Source organism: Halichoerus grypus, chromosome 3 (assembly GCF_964656455.1).
Source record: "Halichoerus grypus chromosome 3, mHalGry1.hap1.1, whole genome shotgun sequence".
Lineage (NCBI taxonomy): Eukaryota > Metazoa > Chordata > Mammalia > Carnivora > Phocidae > Halichoerus > Halichoerus grypus.
In genome coordinates, this window is record NC_135714.1 from 66,899,769 (window position 1) to 66,924,455 (window position 24,687).

At 42.7% G+C, this 24,687-nt stretch overlaps 1 protein-coding gene across 4 annotated transcripts in view; it reads left to right on the forward strand.

Annotated features, from left to right (window-relative positions):
- The first annotated feature begins 7,311 nt into the window (after positions 1-7,311).
- Positions 7,312-24,687, forward strand: part of GPAT3 (glycerol-3-phosphate acyltransferase 3) — a 60,917-nt gene continuing 43,541 nt past the window's right edge. The window contains exons 1-3 of one of the 4 annotated variants that reach the window (XM_078068876.1): positions 7,312-7,326; positions 8,178-8,468; positions 15,274-15,340. In XM_078068876.1, the coding sequence (XP_077925002.1) occupies positions 8,328-8,468; positions 15,274-15,340 (208 nt within the window). In that variant the 5' untranslated portion in view covers positions 7,312-7,326; positions 8,178-8,327. Of the gene's footprint in view, positions 7,327-7,714; positions 7,883-7,936; positions 8,030-8,049; positions 8,469-15,273; positions 15,341-24,687 lie in introns of those variants that run through there. The other 3 variants (XM_036121298.2, XM_078068875.1, XM_036121299.2) reach the window with 3 other exon arrangements.

Below are 24,687 nucleotides of genomic sequence, written 5' to 3' on the forward strand. Positions count from 1 at the left end.
TAACTACTAGTTCTCACTCCTACGTTTGGAGACTAGATAGAGCAGGGTCAGCTATTAGGTCCTATGATAGTGGTTCCCAGTCAGACTGTAGATTAGAATCTGTGGGGCCACATTATTATTTTTTTTTAAAGATTTATTTGTTTATTTTGAGAGAGAGAGAGAGAGAGCATACGAGCAGGAGGGACAGAGGGGGAGAGAAGCCCAAGCAGACTCCAGGCTGAGTGTGGAGCCCCACCTCAATCTCATGACCTGAACAGAAACCAAGAGTCTGACTCTCAACCAGCTGCACCACCCAGGTACCCCTGTGGGGTCACATTCTAGATCCAAGAGTTAGTTTCTTAGCCTATCCATAAATAAGTAGTTGAGTGGTCAAAATCATCCTTGACGAGTTCCCTAGGAATGCTCCATCATGGAAACTGATAGACTACCTCTTACCATGTCATTTTTCCTTCCAATATTGGAATAGATTCGTTTTTGGACTGAGCACAGATGAAGCAAATGCTTGGCTTTTAGGGCTAAGCGGTTTAAAAATATGCACTCTAGTTTTTAACACTAGAATCATACTTGGCAAGGGAAATGTTCACACTTTGAGAGACTCCCGCTCCCCCCAGGAACTGCCACCTTGAGAAGGAAAAGAAGATTTATGTTCCCCATCTCAAAATGCTACCTGAGTGGAATGGCCACTATTTCATTTTTGCTCTTTTCATTTTTTAGTCATATAATTTAATTCCTATAAGTTAAAATGAGGTATGATGCATGAGGTATTAGGCAACTTCATCATAAATAATGTGTCTCCATGCACTATTATTTTTTTGTTGGAGAAATACTTTTATTTAGGTCAGTGGTTTTCAAAATATAGCCAGGGACTCCTGGAGGACCCTGAGACCCTTTCAGGGGTGCATGAAGTCACAACTATTCTTACAGTAATACTTTATTTTTACTATTTTTATAGTTAGATGTTATTTTTCCTTTTTTGCCCTCATTCTCACACATGTGTGATTGATGGTATTTAAATTTTTTAAATTTGAGTAGAGTTGACACACAATGTTATATTAGTTTCAGATGTACAGCATAGTGATTTGACAAGTTTATACATTATGCTATATTCACCACAAGTATAACTATCATCTGTCACCATACAAGACTATTGCAATATCATTGAATATATTCCTATGCTGTGCCTTTTATTCTCATACATACTCACTCAGAATCTAAAGGATGAGTTTTCTGGAGTTGTCTTTTTAATCTGATTAGATTTAAATGCACCAATGGTTCTAATTTCAGTGATATAAGGAGAGCACTGATAGTCCACAGCATGATACGGTAAGGGACATGTAAAATATGGCCATTTGGATATTCCTAATCAATATTAACAGAAGGCAAGATTCTGGGTAACCATATATTTGTTATTTTAGATCATTTTAGTTAAACTAAGGAATATAATGAGATTGACTGTTTGTTCCTAACTGCACTCCAATAGTAGGGAAAGAAAAGGATGAGCTCAGGATTTCAAATTCTTGGGTCGCACTCCCAATAAATGACCTGAAATCTTCTGTATGTGCCCTGAAAGAAACCCTAATCTGTAGTCATGGGCCAATATTTCTGAAAAGCATGCCTAGAGTCTCATCCTGTGAGTGACTGAATTATAACACAAAATGATGGCATTGATTGGGAAGAAACTGACAAAAGGATATCAGGGAAATCTTGACAGAGCTAGGGGACATCGAACCCTTAAATTCTGCTGAGTCATCTTTGCCGGTGGAAGCAGCTTTCTACCTCTGCCTGAAGAATTTAGCACTCCTTTGCCTGAAGAACCTGTAATGACCTCCCCTGAGGCACTTGCCTTGAAAGACAAAGATGACTCTCTTCAGGACTTGCCTCTACCACTCTTGGCTTCTAGACCTGTAACTAAACTCAAGTCCTAGCAAGCCCTGAAAGGTGAAATACAAAGTATAACCCATGGGGAGGTACATGATGCTCCAGAAGAACTGCATGATTTTAAAAATTTATACAGGCACAAATCTGCAGGATACGTGTGGAAATGGATATTAAAGGTGTGAGAACATGGTGGAAGGAATATATAGTTGGATCAGGTGAAATCTATTGAGATGGGCCCACTAAAGAAGAAATTCCAGATTTGGTATTTCAGCTCCAGGGGTCAAAAAGGACTCAAACGGTATGATTTGTGGTCTGAAACATGTATCCAAAGGTGGTCTACATGAAAGAAGTTGAAAAGGCAGAACTACCTTGGTATACTGTAGAGGAAAGTATCCAAAGGCTTAGGGAGACTGGAAAGTTAGAGTGGATTTATCATGTAAGGCCTGACCACTCATCTTTTTTTGTTTTTAAAGATTTTTTTTTAATTTTTTTATTTGACAGAGAGACAGCGAGAGAAGGAACACAAGCAGGGGGAGTAGGAGAGGGAGAAGCGGGCTTCCCACTGAGCAGAGAGCCTGACATGGGCTCGAACCCAGGACCCTGGGATCATGACCTGAGCCGAAGGCAGACGCTTAACGACTGAGCCACCCAGGCGCCCCCTGACCACTCATCTTAGGAAGATCCAAAGACATACCTCTTTCTTCAACGGTGAGAAATAAATTTGTGAAAGGGAGCCCCAGGATCCTTGAAGAGCTCTTTGGTTGCTTTTTTCTGGAGGTCAGAGTTTACAGTGGGAACTGCTACCATCGAAATGGGGCCCTTAAACGAAATGGGGCCCTTAAACGTAGTGGGGATAATGGGACTCTAGGAAGACAGGGGCCAAGTGGCCACAATTAACTGCCACAGACAAGGTGAGTATGATGACTGTAATGGACAGCAGAGTCAGAGTAGTAACCAGAATAGGTTGACTCCAAGAAACCTCTGGTGTTGACCAGTTGATCAAAAGAAATAGGCTGTGTATTAAATTCTCACTTGTATTCTGTATAAGTGGAAGACTCCTAGGTTTAGTCAACAGAAGCTTACTTTGAATCACAAAACAGATAGTCTTGGTCCCTCAGTTAATTCCCAAACTTGAGCCAGTTTACAGACCCAGAGCTATTTGAAAGAAGGGGAGGCTGGGTCCCCTTGAAGACTGCCCAAAGTGTTATACTGTTAATCTATCTCCTGGTCTTCTACCAGAAGATCTAAGGCCATTTATCAAGGTGACTGCGCACTGAAGAAAGGGAAATAATCAGACTTTCTGGGAATACTGGTGACTGTTTCTGAATTGACACTAACTCCTAGAGACCCAAAATGTCACTCTGGTTTATCAGTGAAAATAGAAGCTTATGGAGGTCAGGTGAATGATGGAGTTTTAGCGCAGGTCCATGGTATGGGTGTTGGAGGGGATGTTGGGGGGCATGGGGAGGGGGAACTGTGATGTGATCAAAGACCCAAAGAAGAAGAAACCTACAGAAACCAGAAGGAGGTGAGAAAGATTTTGCTGGAAGGTGATGGGAGTTAAAATTGGAGTGCTTCAAGAACTAGCCCAAGACATTTGGACTTTATTTAGTGACGATTAGGGTCACACTGCTGGCTTTGAACAACAGTGTGGCATGAAGCAAAATTCTGTGCTGGTGGAGGAGTGGATAATGGGCAGGGAGTTACAGATGAATGAAAAGATTCCTGATAGTAAGCAGTGTACAGTGGAACGGTAAAGCAAACACAGGAATCAAGGCAGGAGATGATGAAGACCCAAGAAAGGTGTGAAATCAGAGAAAAGGGAGGTCTCATACCAAGACTAGAGACAAGAATTGCAAAACTTGTCTGTTTAATAAGATGCTTCAGCAATCTGCTTCACCTCCAGATTTCTCATTTCTACCCTACCTCTTATGTTAAATCAATATTCTTTTTTTTTTTTTTTTTAAAGATTTTATTTATTTATTTGAGACAGAGAGAGAGAGCACATGAGATAGGGGTGGGTCAGAGGGAGAAGCAGGCTCCCTGCCGAGCAGGGAGCCCGATGCGGGACTCGATCCAGGGACTCCAGGATCATGACCTGAGCCGAAGGCAGTCGCCCAACCAACTGAGCCACCCAGGCGCCCTGTTAAATCAATATTCATCATTTGGCTTCAACTATGGCATCTTATTTGCCATAGGCATCTATTCATGAGAGTATTGACATTTGCTCAAAGTTTGTTAACCTAAACTCCTCTGTTCACATTACCCACAACTGCTGTCAAAGCAAGGGTACGAAGATGTAAAATCACAAAATGAGTCCTCAGATAAGGGCTGCCAGCTCTTGGGAATCAGTTCTTTTTGTGTTGGCTCCCAGAGATTTAGCTGGACCGTTGCATTCTTTTGTTATCAGTTAAATGTGAAACTCCTCTGTTTGTCCATTCTCTAAGGACTTGCTACTCAAGTGTGTCCTAGACCAACAACATTAACATCACCTGGGAGTTCACTGAAATGCAGAATCTCAGACCCCATCCCAACCCTGCTAAGAACCTGCATTTTAACAAGAGCTCCAGGGATTTCTACCCACATTGAAGTTTGAGATGTTAATTAGATGCTATTCTCTTTCCTTCATTCCCTAATACAACCTCATTTGGCCTCAGGTGTTGACAAGGGGTCACACACAGACTTGACACTGATTTTTGTCAAAGAATCTAGTATTTTAGGACTGGGAAGGATCTTAGAAACTATGTAAACCGGGGGCGCCTGGGTGGCTCAGTCGTTAAGCGTCTGCCTTCGGCTCAGGTCATGATCCCAGGGTCCTGGGATCGAGCCCCGCTCAGGCTCCCTGCTCGGCGGGAGGCCTGCTTCTCCCTCTCCCACTCCCCCTGCTTGTGTTCCCTCTCTCGCTGTGTCTCTCTCTGTCAAATAAATAAATAAAATCTAAAAAAAAAAAAAAAGAAAGAAACTATGTAAACCGAAGGGAACCATGTGATTAACCACTCAAACCAGGGTATTTTCAAGAGTCAAAGGAAGCATTATTAAAATATGTGCCAGGACATGGGGCGCCTGGGTGGCTCAGTCGTTAAGCGTCTGCCTTCGGCTCAGGTCATGATCCCAGGGTCCTGGGATCGAGCCCCGCATCGGGCTCTCTGCTCCGCGGGAGGCCTGCTTCTCCCTCTCCCACTCCCCCTGCTTGTGTTCCCTCTCTCGCTGTGTCTTTCTCTGTCGAATAAATAAATAAAATCTTTAAAAAAAAAAAAAAAAACAAAACAAAAAAAAAAAAAATAAAAAAAATAAAATATGTGCCAGGACAAAAGGTGGAAAACAGGATTCTTCTAAACAACCTCATGATTGAGCATTTTACTATCAGCTAAATTTTTAAAATATAATCTCAAATCCCAATAACAATCTCTCCAAGTGGGTGTTATTATCTCAGTTTACAGAGATGATAAGTGTAAGGGCTTGAACTGTAGCCTTCCAAAAGACATGCTCAAGTCCTAACCCGTGAATGTGACCTTATTTGGAAAAAAAGATCTTTGAAGATTAAGTATAATTAAGTGAGGGATCTCGAGATGAGATCACCCTGGATGAGGGTGGGTCCTAAATCCAGGATGACAATGTCTTTATCGGAGAAGAGAAGGGAAGAGGAGACTTAGGAAGACTGAGACAATGAGTGGAGTGGTGCTGCCACAAGCCAGCGAATGCTGGGAGCCACCAGAAGCAAGAGGAAGCAAGGAAAGATTGTGCGTCATTTCTCCCCGCCCCCCCCGCCCCGCCCCGCCCCGCCCCAAGCCTTTGGAAGAAGCTTGGCCCTGCAAACACCTCGACTTCTCGACTTCAGACTTCTCATTTCCAGAACTGAGAAAATAAAGTTTTGTTGTTTTAAGTCATTAAGTCTGTGGTCATTTGTTACAAGGTAGCCCTAGGAAGCTAATAGAGTAAGTGCAGGGAGTTCTAAGTGCATGAAAGGAAGGAGGGTCCTACTTAGGCGTAATTGAAAGAGCCTTAAGGGCTGCAGGAGAGGGGAGAGGTGAGGTGAGTGCAGGGAACATTGGGACCACCCACCCTCTCTCCCCTCCCCGCCCTCTCCCTCATCACTTGCAAAAGTGAGCCTATCTTGGTTCTTTTGTGTTTTAGGCAAGAAAAAGATAGAGAGCTTTTGCACTTGTACCAACTTGCCTTCTGATCTCTGCGGAGAGCTTTGTTGTTAAACAAAATAGTTTCAAACTCACAATCACATCTGACCCAAAAATGAGTCCATTTTACTGATGAGAAAGCTGAAGTACAGAAGGACTAAAAGCTCAAACTTAGAGTTGTCTGTGCTGCAGTCAACCTAAGACCACAAATTCCATGTTATTACCATTCTACCATTCTGTTGTGAGACAGTAATTCTTCCACAATAGTGAAAAAACCAAAAACAAACCAAAACCAGTTCATGGAGTTTGGTAGTGAGCGACAGAAATGACTAGGGATTGTGGGCCCCCAGCACCTGTGTCTGGCTGGGTAGAAGAAGCCATCCTGACACTGAGTTGCGGCAACAGGGTGTTTGTTGGGCAAATTTTGGTACAATCATTCAGCATTCCTTAGTCACCTTCCTTTGAGGAAATAAAGGGAGAGTAAGAATTTTGCCTGAAGTATACGTATTAAATGAGTCAATATAATCTTTGAGGTTTTATGCTAAATATGTGTTTGTTTTCAGCCCTTGGGACAGATTTTGGCAATTGTGTCTTCCTTGTTTTTGTAAATTGGCAGGACACACAGAGAAACCAAAGCTTCTTCATTCATAGCTTGGTTCTTATGACCAAGTCCTAATTGTTTTCTTTCTTAGCGGTGGAGGAGGTTTGTGATACACACCTGGCAGGAGGTGCACAGAAGAAACATTTACATTCTTTGCCTTGGGGTTTCTCTCTTCCTTTCTGCGCCCCGTTTCCTCCACACCCTGGGCAGGGGCAACTTTCTTTGAAGTGTTTGCTATCAACCCTGCTTCAATTCAGTTTGCTTGCCCTCCCAGTTTTTCCAGCTTGAAGTAACACCCGAAAGAGACCTGTGTGTATGAGATTTTGGTCTCTTTCGGTAATGATCTGGAAGCCCTGGGCAGCCTGATCTTATCTCCTACAGTCTCGACATCCCATCTTATGTTCATTCTTAAGAACAGATCAGGTCGCAAATAGCCATAGAGCGTTTTGCCCTTCACCGTTCTAGTAAGGGCTAGCACGGCAGCAGTGCGGGGGTGGGGGTGGGGGTGGGGGTGGGCTGGGGGGCGTACGGAATGCCCGGGAGGCGCAAGGCAGCTTGGTGCAGATTTGAGCCAGCCTGGCGTTTGTCTGCAGCTTCCGTGCGCTGAGAGTGTTGGATGAGCGGTAGGGCCAGCCGTGGTTGGAATCTTCCCCCAGGAAGAGAGCGACCCTCAGCCGAAGGATTCCTGTGCCAGGGACATGGCGGCTGAGTGGGGTAGGCGTCTCCGGGAGAGAGCTTTTCCCTCTCCCGACGAGCAAGAGAGAGCCGCACAGCTGCTCAGCGGAGACAGGGGAAGGAGGCGTGGGAGACCTGGAAGCGGCGCAAACGGCAGCTCAGCGGCGCTCTGTGCCTTTCCCTCTCCCTGAAAGCCCTTCTAAAGAGGTGGTTTTACAGCCATACAAACATGACCTTCTCAAGCGTCCCGGATACGTCAGTAGTTCATTTTGGGGTGAAGAAATGCTAACATTTTGCAGAAAGCTCTTCTCCCTAAAGGACCTTGGCTGGGCGTGCTGGCGGAGGCGGGGCGCGGGGGAGAAGGGAGGCCGCCGGGGCGTGGCGGGGGGCTGCGGCGCTGGCCGTGCAGATCTAACCTGGAAGCTCCCTGTTGGGTGGCGGGGGAGGTGGGGCGAGAGCAGGGCGCAGAAATAGGGCTCCCGGCGCGGGAGCGCAGCTCGCCCCAGCGCAGTGCTCCGCCTGGTGCCAGTTCCGCCCGCGGCGGGTGTGCAGTGGTGCGGTGCGCCCACAGGGATCCGCGCTCCGGAGGGCCTCGGTGAGTCAGCCGTTGAGTCGTCGCAGTCGCCACCCAGAGGAAATTAGGCACTAGGGTGGGGCGCGTTCCCGGCTGCGCTGCCCTCCTGCCCGCGCCGCGGTGTCACTTCGCTCACCCCGGCTCCTGTCGTCCGGCCGGCGCGACCAGGTCTGCGCCTGCTGCGGTGGCTTCGGCGCTGGCCTGGGCCTCCAGCGGAGAAAGAGTTAACCGGCCGGGCCGGGAGGAGCCCGAAAGGGAAGGAAGGAAATTGCCGTCGTTCTGAAAGTTTTTTCCTTCCTTTCCTCTTTCCCTGCAGAGGTGAGTGTCAGGAGGCGGCGGCGCTGACTCTCCGGAGCCCGGCTCCGCGCCTCTGCTCCCGGAGCTGCTGCCCGACTGCCTGGGGACAGGGACAGCTGTCGCGCTCGGACCTCCTCCGTGGACCCCTTCCGAGACGGTGCGCCCAGCCATGGAGGGCGCAGAGCTGGCCGGGAAGGTCCTTTCCACCTGGCTGGCGCTGGTGCTCGGCCTCATCCTCCTGCCTTCGGCCTTCGGGGTGTCTTTGGGCATCTCCGAGATCTACATGAAGATCTTGGTGAAAACTTTAGAAGTGAGTGCCGGGGGGGATGCGGCGCCCCAACACCTTTGAGGGCTTTAGGGAGAGAGACTCCGGGGCAGTGGTGGCCGCGAGTAGAGCTGCTGAGAGCCGAGTTGAGGCGAGGGGACCATCTTGGAAGGTCAGCGGTCCCGAGGGGTGCGCGTTTCAGTTTGTCCCCCGCAGTCGCGCGAAGACAGCATCTTGGCTACTTCCGCAGAGTGGAGGGATCCGGGCTGAGACCACCTTGTTGTTCCCCTAGTTGGATACAGAACCACCCTCACCCACTGCTTTATTGTTATTATTATTATTACTGATTAGAATAACAATCTTTTATATTATAGATTTCTTTATATCCATTATTTAGTGCAGCTGTCCCTTCACTCCCCTTAGTTTTTATAGCCCCAGGTTTCAGAGGTCCTTTCGTGTACTAAGGCATGCTGTCCAGAAAGGCATCATGTTCCAGTTTATGCTCAAGATAAGAAACCAATTGCTGGGCGGTAGAGAGAAATCTGATTGTATTTTAATGGAGTCATGGAAATTTTATCTAACCAAAAGCACTTGAAATGTCATTGAAAATGTATATTCTTTGACCTCTGTTCTCCCTGCACTCCTGCTTCCAAATTCTGCAAAGAAACGTGTTAGATGGAGGTGAGCCTGGTGAGCAGGTGAGCAGCTCACCCTCGCACAGAGCTTAATCAAATCACAGAGGGCTTTCCCCTCTGCTCTTTCATCAGATGCTCCGCATAGCCCCGGGAATGTAGGGAGGGCCAGTGTTACCCCTTTTTCCGGGCGAGGAAACAGAGACTCAGAGAAGTTCAGTGGTTTGCTTGAATTAAGTGGAGACAGGAGTCTTAACTGAGGAGAGGACCTGTAGTCTAGTGATGAGGACTACAGACTCTGGATACAGATTTGCTTAGATTTGGTTCCAAAATCAGCTCCGCTTCTCATTTTGTGACCTTAGGGAATTCACCTACTTCTTGTGCTTTATTTTCCTCATCTATAAAATAGGAATAATTATATAACACCTATTTCCATAGGTTATTTTTTAAAAAGATTTTATTTATTTGAGAGACAGAATGAGAGAGACAGAGAGCATGAGCAGGGGGAGGGGCAGAGGGAGAAGCAGACTGCCCGCTGAGCAGGGAGCCTGAGGCTGGGCCTCGATCCCAGGACCCTGAGATCAGGACCTGAGGCTTAACTGACTGAGCCACCCAGGCACCCCTATGGGGTTGTTTAATGGGTTAACATGTCAAGCATTTTAGAAGGGTGCCTGTGGGTGTTAGGTGCTAAACAGTGTTTGCTGCTATTAATTAAATGAATAATATTATTATTTAGACTCTAGCATCCTTTTTTTCTCTAACTTCTACAGGACTGTCTAATGCAGGTTCTCATTTTTCTGTCCTTATCTTCGGTCTGCCCCCAGGACCTGGCTTTTTTCTCCCTCAGTGAGTGGGGTGGCTCTCAGATCCACATCTCTAACCTGCTTATCTCTCACCTACTAACCTCCTGCAACTCTCTTACCTGCTAATCTCCTGTTTTGCCCCGGATATTTGTTGCACTTTCTTTTTGTGGCTATTTTTCTGTCTAGTCTTTGAAGTTATATTTGATTCTTCATCTTCAGCCCTCAATGTTTTAAAAGTTCTGTTGTTTCTGCCTGGGAGATATTGTGCAGTTTTTAACCTTTCCTATTGACTTCATACTCTGAACTTGGTCACGCTGCGCTGTGGATTTCTTAGGCTGCTTCTTACTGCTAGATCTTCTTCCAATACTCTCCCCATCGCAGATGATCCTCTTTGGCTGGTGTTCAGAACTCTTTCTCAGAACTCTGAAATGATTAAGTTGTTCCCTTGTACAGCAGTGTCTTTTGGAATTTATATCCCAAGTTAGACTGGAGTAAAGGTAAATCCCACACACTGGCTTCCAGTGGCTGACTCCAGTATGTCTTGCTTTAATAATTAAAGGTACAACGAAAGAGATGTCAAGGAGGGAGACCAGCTAGTTGCTGTCAGCCTGGCAAATAACTACTATACTTGGAGGGGATGTATCCAGTTCAGGATCTGGGCTTCAGTTAGGTAGGGCCTGAAGTTTTAATTTTTTGTCCATCTAGCTTATTACTGGGAGATAGACCACTTACTTGGAAACCAGGTAGATGGCAGCCTAAGGAACTACCCTCTTTGCTTAGAGTAAGTTATTAGGTCAGAGTGATGATCCCCATCGTTTTGGGGATCGTTTTGGGGGCCAACTCTGACTTGTCGCTGACTGGAGCGCCTGTGTTTGGGAGCAGCTGGGCTCCTCAGGAAGGAGCTGTGATCCCATAGTGGTGTCTGCTTTCGGCACAGGAGAGGGAAATGGTGACCCAGGGCTGCTGCTTGTCCTTCAGCTAGAACAGCCTTAGATGTTTCACAGACATTTCAGTTAGGCCGCACAGTGGATCGCTTTTCCTGACTATAGGGATAATTCCTTTAAAAACTGTGCTGGTTGTTTAGTATTAGGACATTTTTAGTCCTGGACAAATACCCTGCCTTTTTGTCGATTCTGTGCAAGGCCCAGTCCTTCTGTTACTCATTATTCCTTAGCTTTTAGTTCTCACCGGATTTGGTTGTTTCTTTCTCTAAACTGGTGATGTTCCAGGGGTATATCATGATTTCTAAGGAGCATATACAGCATTTTACAACTTTATATTGGGAAAATTGTTTTAGGAATTCAAACAATGAAAAGTAAAACTTTGGGGTGGGGACATTTGGATGGTAGGATATACGTATTGGAATCTCTGGGAGGGTGTGTGTGTGTGTGTGAAGTTTACATGTTTATCCCAAACAGGAACATGGATGGATTTAAGATTAAAAAATGCCGTTTTCAACCGCAGAAGTTGATGGAGGTGAGGGTGGTGAAGGATTGCTATGCATTGGCCTAAGACTCATGATTACAGGGAAATAAAGATGGGAAGAGAATATAAATATAGGATCAGTAGAGAAGAAGGTAGGGCAGTGGTATGTAAATTATCTAATCTAACCAGCTAACACAGGCAATGGACAGATAATGAATGTTAATAGACTAATTTTTCCCTCTGCTTTTGAGGAGTAAGCTGGAAGCATGGACAGGTTCCTTTGAATTTCTGGCCCTGTGACCTTGGGTAGGTCACTTAAGTTTCGACATGGGTGTAGCGGAGTACGCCTCAGAGAGTTATAGCGGGTCAATGAGGAGAGGTCAAGGAAAGCACTGATACATAGGCGATGCTCCAGTCTCAGTGGAGTTTGAATTGGAATATTCTTTGGTCTTGTTTTTTGGTTTTTTTGCTTTTGCTCCTATGTGGCTAAGATTTAACCTACCTTCAGATCTTTAATGAGTTAGCATACATACTCAGAGCGGACTATTCTTGTCTTTTATTTTAATTATTATTCTTTCCCTTTACACTTTCCTCCATCCACCAGTTAGTTTTTTATCTTTTTTAAAAGGCATGTCAATTAAGATGTCATGTCATACCTCTGTTAATATAATACTCAGGTATTATTCCTGGTGTTGGAAATACAATAAACGTGCTAGAAGGCCGTGGCTGTTTATGACAGAAAGTAGTAACAAAGAAAAGCTTCCCAGGCAATGTGCTTAATTTCACAACTCTCTGACGGAGGCTATATTAGTCCCCCTCTGAGGTTGGGGAATGGAGAGTCACAGAGTTAATTTGTCCAGATAGTGGCATACAGCTGTTAGTGGTAGCATTGGGATTTTAATCTGAATCTAGGGTCTGAGTTCTCACTCTGCCAAGATGACAGGACTGTCAAGAAACTGTTTGTTTATGCTACAGGTGGTGGCCTGCTGTTAATTTGGGTAAACCTAACATTTGAATTTTTATATGATTTTCATCCTCTCCTTTTCTCTTTTTTGTTAATTTTTAAATGTCTTTTTAGCATAAAAGCCGAAAGTTGTAATTATCTAGGTGACAGTGTCACATTTTTGCAAGCTTTTGATTTAAGCTTTAAAACTCAGACCTAGGGGCGCCTGGGTAGCTCAGTCAGTTAAGCGTCCAAGTCTTGATCTCAGCTCAGCTCTTGATCTCAGGGCTGTGAGTTCAAGCCCAGTGTGAGTCTTGATCTCAGGTCAGGTTTTGATCTCAGGGTCAGGAAACCACAGCCAGTGTGGTGCCTACTTAAAAAATAAATAAATGAATGTATGAATAAAAAGGAAGATACCTTAAAATCAGACTTCACCCTTTTTGTGTGTGTGTGTGTGAATTAGAGACAGCTACTTTTTGCTTCCCAAGAGGATTTTTAAGGTAAAGGTGAGTGAGAACCTGATGGGAAGTATCCTTCAACTTGTCTTTGTAGGGGAAAGTGAGATGGGAGTAACAATGGGGATTGTTAGAAGCCCCCGTCATACTTCAGGATCTTCTTGTGGACAGAACTGCATTTTTCGTGGTTCTTGGAGGCAGATGTTTTCTGAGATAACCTCTGGAAGAGGCTTAGAACTTCTGAAGAGATATTCCCCACCTCTGTCTTTGGGCCTACCTGATCAGTTGGCATGGTAGAAGAGACATAGCTGTTTATTGGAAGATGCACTGGTGGTCTGGAAAAAAGTGATCATTTTGGAAGCTAAATAAATTATGGGGTGTGAGGAGGGAGGAGGAAGCCAACATTCTCTGCTTTGTGGCCTATTGTGTGGCAGTCACTGGATGGAATACCTTCTTTAATCTTTTATCTTGATACTGCCGCTGGTTTAGGGATGATGAAACCGAGGTCCCAAGAGGTGAAAAATCTCTCTTGAGATGAGCCCGGCCAGGAAGTGCAGACCCGCAATTCATATGCATATGCGTCTGGCTGCAAAGCCTAGGTGCTTTTCACCTTTCCTTGGGAGTAAGCCCACAGAAGAAAATGGTTCTCTAGTACAAATTTCCTTTGGCATTAAGTGACTTCTCCTCCAACCTGAAACTTTGCTAGTCTTGGACACTGTAACCGCATTTTGTAGGACAGACCTTTGGAGTTGCCATTTCAGGAGAGGTTATGCATTCTGACACTTGTCTGGTGACAGAACATGGAGCTCTTTGTAGCACATCATGCTGTATGAGGCATGCCCCTGTATCAGTTCGCTAGGGCTGTCATAACAAAATACCACAGACTGGGTGCCTTAGACAATAGAAATTTATTTTCTCACAGTTCTGGAGGCTGAAGTCCCAAATGAAGGTGTTGGCAGGTTTGTTTATTCTGGGGCCTCTCTCTTTGGCTTGCGGATGGCTGCCTTCTTGCTGTGTCCTCATATGATCTTTCCTCTCTGTGTGCAAATCCCTGGTGTCTCTCTGTGTTAAATTTCCTCTTCTTAGAAGGACACCAGTTTTGTTGGATTAGGGCCCACCCTAAAGGCCTCATTTTAACTTTGTCACCTTTTTAAAAAGGCCCTGTCTCCAAATGCAGTCACATTCTGAGGTACTGGGGAGTTAGGGCTTCCACATATGAATTTTGGGGGGAGACACAATTCAGCCCATAACAGCCTCAAAATATCATTTTTTTTCCATCCCATGAGCATGGAATAATTGTCCTAATCTAAGGTAATTGCCATTTCTATAAAATATAAAATCACCTGGCCACAAGAAAAAAGTGAGCTCCTAGATAACAAATGTTCAGTTATTGACAAAATATTATCTTAATTCTATCTTTGGTCTGATTATAAATGACAATAGGTACTAAAGCTTTAAAGTGAAAAACTATGGAAATAAACCTTTACCTCTATTAAGAAGAGACGAGAGATATGTCTAGAGTTTGAGAATGCCTGCATTAAATCAGCAAGGAAGGAAAAAGGCACAATCAGATTAAGATTGAGTCTTATTATCATTTGTGACTTGCCACTTGAAGCCAGGAAGATTAAGTCTCTATTTATAGGCTGTTCTCTAAGTGCAAATAGCATGTTCCTACTTGGCTCTTTGGGATGTTGTGCGGGGTCCTGACATAGTCAGATCATGCCCTTCTCCTTGACCTTCAGGTATATGTTTTAGGTCATTTAGTCTCTATCCTTCATTGTCTTATTTATTTGAATTTTTAAAAATCTGTTTAATTCCTTGTGAGCCTAGCAATACCTGTTTTTGGCCGCTACAATTTTGATAAATTCTTTTTACTCCTTCAAGGGCTCTTAAGTCCTAATTATAATGATCGCAATGCCTTTTACGTCTAATTTCCCACTTCCTCTCCAATCAGTCAGTCTCGACAATGTTAGCTTCTGGAATTGTAATCATCGAAATAATATTTTAATCATTCCTTTTCTAAACTGGAAAAATAGCCATTGGGATTTTCTGGGATGCTGTCAACAAAGTTCACTTGTGGTTTTTGAACTCTGATGTTAATGGTAGATAATTTTGGGAATGCATAGGAAAAGTATAAAGAGGAAAACAACAAATCACATCTTGGTATATTTCTTTATACTCCTATGTACATTGAAAACAAAAATGGGAATTGATTTTTCCTGTTCTTAAGTTCTCGCAAACCTGTGGTTTCTCATAATAACATTTTCCCTGTGTATCTCAATAGAGGCAAGTGACCAGGTGGCCAGGTGGTGTCTTTAGTTAGCGATTTCACCACTTCCTTTCCAGCTCCCCAAGTGTAGACTGCCTCCTTCTGCAAGCCTATTTTATTTTATTAGAACATGATCGGTGATGAATATAAGGGTGTATTTGAGCCTTGGAATCCCGCTACCTCAGAGGTTTACTAGGGCATCTCTAATTCAGAGAGTGCTGGGGCTTAATGTTTAATTTCATTTCTGCGTAAGTAAGGTTTGAGTATTTTACATCATGTCCGTGGAACAGTCTTCATTAACAGCACTATTTGTTTTTAAACAGTGGGCCACAATTCGAATTGAAAAAGGAGTCCCAAAGGAGTCGGGTCTTAAAAACTCAGCTTCTGGTGGTAAGTCTTCTTTTTCATTTATGATGGTTAAGATATCCAAATTGGATAAATTTACATCTACCCAGTTTGAACTTGAGATAGAAAGCAGTGCATTCTATAGGCCTTGGGTCATTCATAATTTTGTTCTTTATGCAAAATAGCAGCTGCCTGAGTTTTCAATGAGTTTTCACTGTGAAGGTGGTAATAATGTGCTAGTTCATCTATGTGTTCTTATAGGGCATTTCTAAAAGCATACATTTAAAGGTGGTTGCCTGTAGTTTTAAAGATGTAGTTAATGGTTTAAGAAAATAATGCTAATTGGACTATCTTGGAGTGAAACCTATTTTTGAGGTTTTATTAGCACCTTATTCTAATTTGTGGTTCTCAAAAATGTTCTTCAAGATAAACCCTTTCCTACTAAAGGCTGATTGGTAATGCATGAAATAAATAATTACTCCCCCCCGTGAAATAAGCTTGGGAATCACCACATGTGACACCTTGCTTTTGGAAAGTAATATTACATAGTAACAAAGGCTCAGAAAAGTCCTATAGTAAAGACACTTGTTAATTTTTGTTAGAATTGAGTTAGAGTCAAGTGAGCTCACTAGTGCCTGTGCCTATTAGTGCTTTGCCGTTGTTCCAATAAACCCTTTTACTTTGGGTAAGAATTTTAAGAATTGTTTAAGACACGGGGTTCATAGGGAAGTAGAATTCTACGGAAGGGACAACTATGAAATTAAGAATAAATAAGTCACTTGACTTAATTAAAAGACGAATAAGCCTTTATGTGTTTTTCAAAAATAATGTAGAAACAATTTGTGCCCATCTAATTTAGGATTAAAGATAATCAAAATGTCAAACACTTCACTAGGAGGAATTTATCTTCTGGAGGCTTGTCTGAGAGAAACTATAGAAACTGTATACCACAATGCATTTTGGAAATAAAGTATTTGAGTGAAAACATCTGCTCATTTTGTGTAATTGGATTGTTATGTTCAAATGATTGAAACAACTAGATCTTTATGTGTATACTTAAACATCAAGTATTAGCACCAGTAACATTTTACCAAGATCAGATATTTCTGGCTATACACAATCTTCTTTTTGTTGTCAGATACCTTCTCTTGGACATAGCAGATCTACTAATTTTTGATTTTTCTGGGTACATTTTTAAATGTGTATCCTTATGATTTAAGGAGACAACAAACTTTATTGCTGGTTTTCTGTTGTACTTGGTGAGACTTTGGGCTGTCACTGATCTTGAGTGAAATTCTATGGAGCCCTATGGATTGGGGTGGTGGTGATGCATGTCTTGGGCCGTGAATTTAAAAGGGCACGAGGTGTTCCAATTTGGTAGGTTAAGAGGATTAAAAATCACTAGGTGAGGGTGTCCTTAGCATTGGTTTAGATTTTTTAGCCTGTACTGAAGTGAATATTATCACTTGTTGGATTTTTTTTTTTTTTTGTCATGCATCTATCTTTTCCATGGTACCTCCAGGAAAGAGTGGAAGTGAACAAGAGGAGAAAATATAAACCATAATGGTTTAGAGTAAGGCTAAAGGCTACCAAATTTATCTTCTTTCACTCAGAGTAGCTGTCCCTCCTTTTAGCCATGAAATTGGCAATGACTATTGCAGTTACTGAGCCCTTGCTACCTGTAAGGTTGATGAGATATCTATAGATGATTAAGCTATGGTTCCTGTGAGGAGACAGGTATCCGACAGCTCACTCTGATAAATGCTCAAGTAGGTGCATAAGCAAAGGACAACGTGGGATCTAATTTAGTCTCTGATACATGCTGCTTTCATCTCCGTTGATGCCACAGCTGTGCATGGTATGCATCTCCACTCCCATCCTGATTTACATCCTGCCTGGGTAGCCCTGGTATGGGGTGTGTGCCTTGTTGATACACCCCGGTGTTTGGAGTCAGCAGAGAGAGAATATCTTCCTCCTAGACAGACTGGCTGAGGGTGATGAAACAGCCGCTGCAGTCTTCTGCCTCTGTATGGCTGCCAACAAGAGCCCCAGTCAGCGCTGAGCGGGTCCAAGTTGACGCAAGGGTCACAGGCAGGCCAAGGGCCCCAGAAGTGCAGGTGTGGTCTGGAGATGTCTGAGTGCTATAGTGCTGACGATAGGTTCGGGAAACTGAGAGGGAGAGAGTGGCTAAACAGGGAAGATAGTTATGTTTATTTTCTGCACCAGATATTTCTTCTCTGCTCTTTTATTTGATGCAGCATATTTTTGGACACACTTTTTTTTTGAGTCTCTCTCTCTCCAGTTAAACCCCTCTTGCATTATATTTCTCTTGTGCTTTTATTAATAAGCCAACTGAAAGCTGAACCTAGGGAAATATTATCTTTGTGGTTAAATCATTCTCTCCTGTCTTCAGCCATCTTCTGCGGGGTCTCCTATTAAAAAACAGTCTCCTTTATTGATTGAGCTTCAGATAGGATCACGAGCAAGATCTCCTTAAGAAGCCCTGTTATTGCACCTTCTTCCAGCTTTAAGGGCATTTCCTCATGTTACTACAACACTGAGGATAAATCTTTCTCCCCCTCTTTAAGTAACTATGTTATACTGAACATTCAACTTCAGTGGACAATGTAGCTACCCTCTACCCTAGTTTGTTTTCTGAAGGCGGATGTGCTTCACCACTCCAGCCATGGGACAGGTGCATCTCCTCAGACCCAGGAACATGGTCTGATTGAGATTTTATCAACTTTTATCTTATTCTGTTGTAAATAGTGCAAGGGACCATTGACTGTTAAGAGCCACCCACCTCATCCTTGGATACTGGACTGATTTTGAGATTTATTGTGCAATAGACTTCAATTAGTTAGTAATTAGGATTGTACTTGTAATGAATGTAATTCATTATGCCATTTTCAGAACCAGAGATCAGTTCCACTATAAATTGCATTATATTAGTAGGACATTTTGAATGCTTAGCACCAAAAGTCAACAGGCAGGAAGAAAGGCCCGAGTTTGCACTTGTCCTAGAGGTGTCCCAAACAATACAAATAAATAGAAGCCATGGCTCAGTCATTTTGGCACTATCCTCTAGAATGTGCCACTGGCCTGACTTAGCAATATCTGCATGGGAAATGCATACCACGTCCTCAGGTCCTCCCCTTTGCCCCACTCCAGCATGCACCACACATAGGGATTTGGGGTCACATGGCCTATTGTTAATTAAGCCCCCATGCGAAATTTCTCTCTTGCCCTATATGTCTTACCCCCAGTCCCCATCTCTTCCTCCACCCAAACACACACAGAGGACAAAATGCTATAGTGAAACCTCTGACGTTATGCCAATTCAGAGAGAATTCAGGCTGCCTAACATTTCCCTCTGATTTTACTTTTGGAATTCTTTCTGAGACTTGATTAACCATGTTGATACCGGTACAACATGGTTTGCATCGATATTAAATCTCTCACATTTATAGAAAATGTGGGATAATATTTTGTGACAGAATTTTGAATGTCATTTTCAATACTCATTTTGTTTTGGGCAGGCTGTTTTGTTTTGTTTTTTTGAGATTTTATTTATTTGAGAGAGAGAGGGAGAGAGAGAGAGTGTGTGAGAGAGAGCGGGGGTGGGGGGGAGGCAGAGGGAGAGGGAGAAGCAGACTCCCTGCTGAGCAGGGAGCCCGATGCGATGCAATGGGGGGGCTTGATCCCAGGACCCCTGGATAATGACCCGAACCGAAGGCAGCTGCTTAACCTACTGGGCCACCCAGGCACCCCACTGGGCAGGCTGGGGGGTGGGAGGTGGGGGCGTTTGATAGTCTGTTTAAATCAACTAAGTTGATTTAGTAATATTGTCTTGGTGTAAACTCCCTGAATACAAGTTAGTATCTGCTGTCCTCACGGATATGGAGTATAATGCATTTAATGGTTATCTGGCTGATAAAATACTGGAACTTGTCTAGCTACTTATAGAGAGAAAAATAATCCAGTTATGGGATATGGAAGGATTATAGAGTGACATTTTCCTTATCACTGCCAAATGTCTACCTGCTTTTATTAGTCTGCCTCTGTTCGTAAATCGTGTGCCTGATGGTGGTGATGATGATGATGACAATTTTCAAACATACACGAAAGTAGAGAAATAGTAGAATGAACCTGATATAGGCAATATTTGTCAAGATTTTGCCACGCTTGATTCATCTGTGCCTTCTTATTTTTTGCTAAAATAATCAAGGCAATCAATATAAGATTTCATATCTTTTCATGCATTTTTTAAAAAAAGGATTTTAAAAAATAGCCACAGTGCTATTAAGTTAACTCAAAAGTTTTTAATATCATCTAATCACAGTCCATATATAAATTCCCCTAACAGTTTAAATATGTTTTTATAATTGATTTATTTAACCAAGATTCAGTCATGGTCTACAGATATGTTTATTTATTTATTGATACTGCTTTACTGGACATATGGGGTACAGTTTTTGTTCCTGGAACAAAAATTACTTAATAGCAGGTGATTCTGAAAAAAATTCACTAGCGCACTATACATTTTTATCCTCACAGCTTAATATAGCTCTGCACAAGACAAAGTTTTGATCCTTTGCTTTTATTTGTTTGTAAACCATAGGATTAGTCATCTGTATTTCTAAGTGCAATATTCCGTGATATTTGTTACATGAAATTTATTGCATGAAATTTTCATATTACATGAAATTTAGTCTATAGTCCCTCACTTCCACTTCTCCTAAGATATCAAACCTACTCAAACTCTCAACATGTATGTATTAGGAGACTTGCTACAAGGGGATACAAATAGTGAAAATGTGGGGACAACGCAGTCACTCATCAGGAGGAAAATTAATATGTGAGCTGGTTCAAATGAATTAACTGGATTTATATGAAGAGAACAAAGTACACAAATATTAATGTTGAACAAAAAGAAAATGTATAGTATAAAAACATTTATTTAAAATTACTGCTATAAGCAGATACTATGTAATTATGTAGATAGTTGTAGATAAGTATATAATATATGTGAAACTGATATATACCACAGGTTAATGGTTATCTTCTAGGAGGGAGGAGAAAGGATGGGGAGATGGGCTTTAACTGTATCTCTAGTTTTTTTCTCTAAAGAATATCTGAAGCAAATATGGCAACGGGTATCTTTTTTCTTTGTTGAACTCATATTTTTTGGTTAAACTTATATTTTAAGCATAAAAATTTTAAAAAACCCAACTAAATAAAATATCAAGAATTGCTCCGCTAGAGTCTAGTCTGATGTGTAGAACTAGTTTTATATGAATAGAAACTAAATATTTGTCTCAAGGGTGTGATTGATGGTTACCTGCTCTGAATCACATCTCTGTTGAGTCTGACCAGTGCCCGGAATTAAAACTTAAACCTATGGAACAAGAGTTGTTAATCAAAATATATATTATCTCTTAGAGGCAGGATTCTCAGCCTCAGCACTACTGACATTTTGGGTTGAATAATCCTTTGTCATGCAGAGTGGTCCTATGCATTGTAAGATCTTTAGCAGTATCCCACTAGATGATAGTAGCGCACCCCTAATGTGACAACCAGCAGTGTCTCCACACATTGCCGAATGTCCCCTAGGGGCAAAATCCTGTCTCCTCCCCTAACCTCTGTCCACTCCTTTGCGAACCACTGCTCTTAGAGACATTATAATGAGTCCATCTCAGTATCCAATACTGTTAGCGTAATTTTTCTTAGTTTTCTAATAAGCAGGCCCTTGAAGGAGCAGACCTTGATTTTCAGTTTTTGGTGGCTGGTATGGGGAAGGACGGAATGTGAGGCAAGGCTTGTGAACAACAGGGTTAGCAGACAACACTGGATGGGGGAGAGAAGGCCTGTTCTTCAAGGAAAGGTAAAGGTGAGACAAGGGAATCTTCCTTCAAACTTTGCCTCATATTCTGATGAAAATACTGTTTTGGAGGAAGCTTTACTTTAGACTGGATTGGAGACTTGTGTAGAACTATGTACTCTAACCTCTGAAAGGAGATGACTTAGCACTTAATTCTGGCCAACAGTGAGTAAGCAGGAAGGAGTGGTTGTGGCAGGAAAGAAGGTAAAAGGTCAGGTCAGACTAAGGTCTTCTCTGCATTGCGAAGTGATGGTGGAAGGGGAGTGACAGGCTTGCATCTTAAGAAAGCTGTTAGGAAGCTCATAAAACATACTGTTTTTTTTTTTCAGATAATTTTTCTTGTCACATAGCACTAACAAAGTAGGTGACATGCCTATGCCCTATTCCTATTTTCTATGAAATTAGTTTTGCTTTTAAACACACTCCTCTGTCCGCCCTACCCCTCAGAGAAAACCCCAGTCAAAAGAACAAAGCTGCTCCATTTTGTTTCTACCTTATAGACAAAAACCTATCAATAATAACAACAGTAATCACCACCATTAAACAATGGCTCCATTGTGCAAAACTATTTACACGAGGAAGGTCTTGTTAAGTCTCACTTAACTGATGAGAAAACTATAGGTGAAGGAGGTCAAGTAACTTGTTTCAGATCATAGAAGTAGTGGAAGGCCGACTGAAAAGAAATCCCAATCCAATTTGTCTTTCCTATTCTAAATCCCTTGCCGCCACTCCCTGCCTAAACTCTACCTTCCTTATTTGCTCCTCTGGTCAATCCGTGCCTTCTCAGTTCTCCCTTTGAAAGTTGGGTAACTTCCACAAATGGGAACTCCTCTGCTGAATGTTGGCTTTGTCACATACTAGGAAACTCATAACATTTCAATTTCAAATCATCAACAGAACTTTTAAAGAAATGACTCTACTGAGAATATTTAGGATTGTAATAAAAGATACTCTGCATCAGTGCCAAACATTAAGGTTGACATTTTAATTGATTTAATGGCTCATTTGACAATGAAGTTGTACAGAAGTTTCTCTGTTGTGGGATTTCTTGTTTAATCCAGTTAGTCATGTCCAAGTCAACAAAGTTAATGTGGGCTGTCAGCCAAGAAATGGGTCAACAGTATAGTGAATGAGATGTTAAAATGTTAGTTGTTAGGGCGCCTGGGTGGCTCAGTGGGTTAAGCGTCTGCCTTCGGCTCAGGTCATGATCTCAGGGTCCTGGGATCAAGCCCCACATCGGGCTCCTTGCTCAGCGGAGAGCCTGCTTCTCCCTCTCCCCCTGCCCCTCCCCTCCCCCCTCCACTGATGTTCTCTCTTGCTCTTCTGCACACTCTCTCAAATAAATAAAAAAAATCTTAAAAAAAAAAATAACATGTTAGTTGTTAAAATGAAACTCTGCCTGTTAATTATAAATGCCTCTTAGTTTCTCTGTAGTATTGACTGACAGCTGATTACAATGTCCATTCTTCCACTCCGTTTATGCTTCAAAATAGGTATAAACACATGGTTAATTTCATGATTAGTTTTTATATCTGGGGTTAAAATCTTCCTCTTTTATAATCAACATTGCTTATTTTGTAAGTTTCTGGGGAACTACTGGGGTATATAATGATGAAAAAGGGAGTTGATTTTCTCATTTGCTTTTCTCAGGAGAACAAGTACACCTCCAGTACTTCTAGTTTTTTCTTTTTTTTTAAGATTTTATTTATTTATTTGACAGAGAGAGACACAGCGAGAGAGGGAACACAAGCAGGGGGAGTGGGAGAGGGAGAAGCAGGCTCCCCACCGAGCAGGGAGCCCAATGCGGGGCTCCATCCCAGGACCCTGGGATCATGACCTGAGCCGAAGGCAGACGCTTAACCCACTGAGCCACCCAGGCGCCCCAAGTACTTCTCATCTTGATAACTGAGAGACACTAACAGAAAATTATTCAAAATTTAAAAATTATTCTATTACAGATACATAAACCATATAGAAAACAGGAAAACTGAATGTACCTTTATTTCAGTAAAGCTTTTGATTGTATCCTATTCCAAATAACGGGTCGGCAAATCCACTCTATCTGTTACCCCTCCCACAACCCTGGCAGACATCACTGGGTAATGAGTCCTTGCCTCTGAACCACACTTAGCGTCCTTAACACAAACCTGCAGACCCCTTCTCACTGCTGACTGCTTTGGAGTCGGTCTTCCTGATGAAACCTTGTCACCACTCTTGATCTGGAGAATAGATAGGGTTTCTCACACTGTGTACCAAAGGATCACTAACTAAAAGGAGGAGAATCTTTTGAGTAATTGGGTTTTTGGCATAGATTTGGTTGTATTGTTTGGGGTTGTATTGATGACTGATGTAATTGGAAGTGCTGTATCATTGACCGAATGCTCTTAGCTGCGTTTTAAATAACCTAGGAAACGGAATAGAATTTAAAGTAATCTTGATTGTTTTGATGAATGAGCTATCAGAGAGAGGGGTGACATTCAAGATCCTTTACCCAAGGAGGATGCTTTGGAATGGGATAGAAAAGCCAGCCTGTGGCGCCTGGGTGGCTCAGTCGGTTAAGTGTCTGCCTTCAGCTCAGGTCATGGTATCAGGGTCCTGGGATCAAGCCCCGCATTGGGCTCCCTGCTCAGCGGGGAGCCTGCTTCTCCCTCTCCCTCTGCCACTCCCCCTGCTTGTGCTCCCTCTCTCTTTCTCTCAATTAATAAAATCTTTATAAAATAAATAAAATCTTTATAAAAAAGAAAGAAAGAGAGAGAGAAAGAAAGAAAGAAAAAGAAAAAGAGAAAGAAAGATACATGGTAGGAAAAGGCTTGCCACTTCAGAAGGCAGAGTTTTAGACCATCAGGCATGGAAAGCCAGGGCGAGCACAGAACCTAAAATGATGCTGCAGTTCATGGCAGAACCAGCATATTGAACTTCACTGAACTCCACAGTGACGAGCTGCTTGCAGTCACTGACCCTGGTCTCTGCATGAAAAATGCTTACCGAGCGTTTTCTGTGTATCTACATCATATGCTCAACTATGCCCTCAGGCAACCCTTGGCCCACTTAAGGAGATATCACCAATCTCCACACATTCCTGTGACAATCAGAAGCTAGCCAGTGCTGATGGTATTGAATGTCACGAAAGTAAATATAATTAACTTGAGGAAGAAAGTTTATAACTGTAGCATGAAAAGAGATCATCCCGGTTGGGGGACATCAGAGAGGATGTTTTGGTGGACGTGTTAGTGTTGAACTGGTCATGTAGAGGTGGCTTGGGATTAACTCAGGTGACAGAGCTTTCTAAACTCGGGGAATGAGGGAATAGCTTGCATAGCAGTGGGAGTGAGCTTAGTTCGTAGAAGGGAACAAACATAGAAATAAGGTTGGCTAGGAGGGTGACGTTAGATATGAAGGGCTCAAATGCAAAGTGGTTTAGATGTGATGTCAAGGCACAGAGAATCCCAGGTTTACTGTTTATTATTAAAGATCGTAAAGAGGAAATTCTGAAGCTTGCAAAAAGGATGAC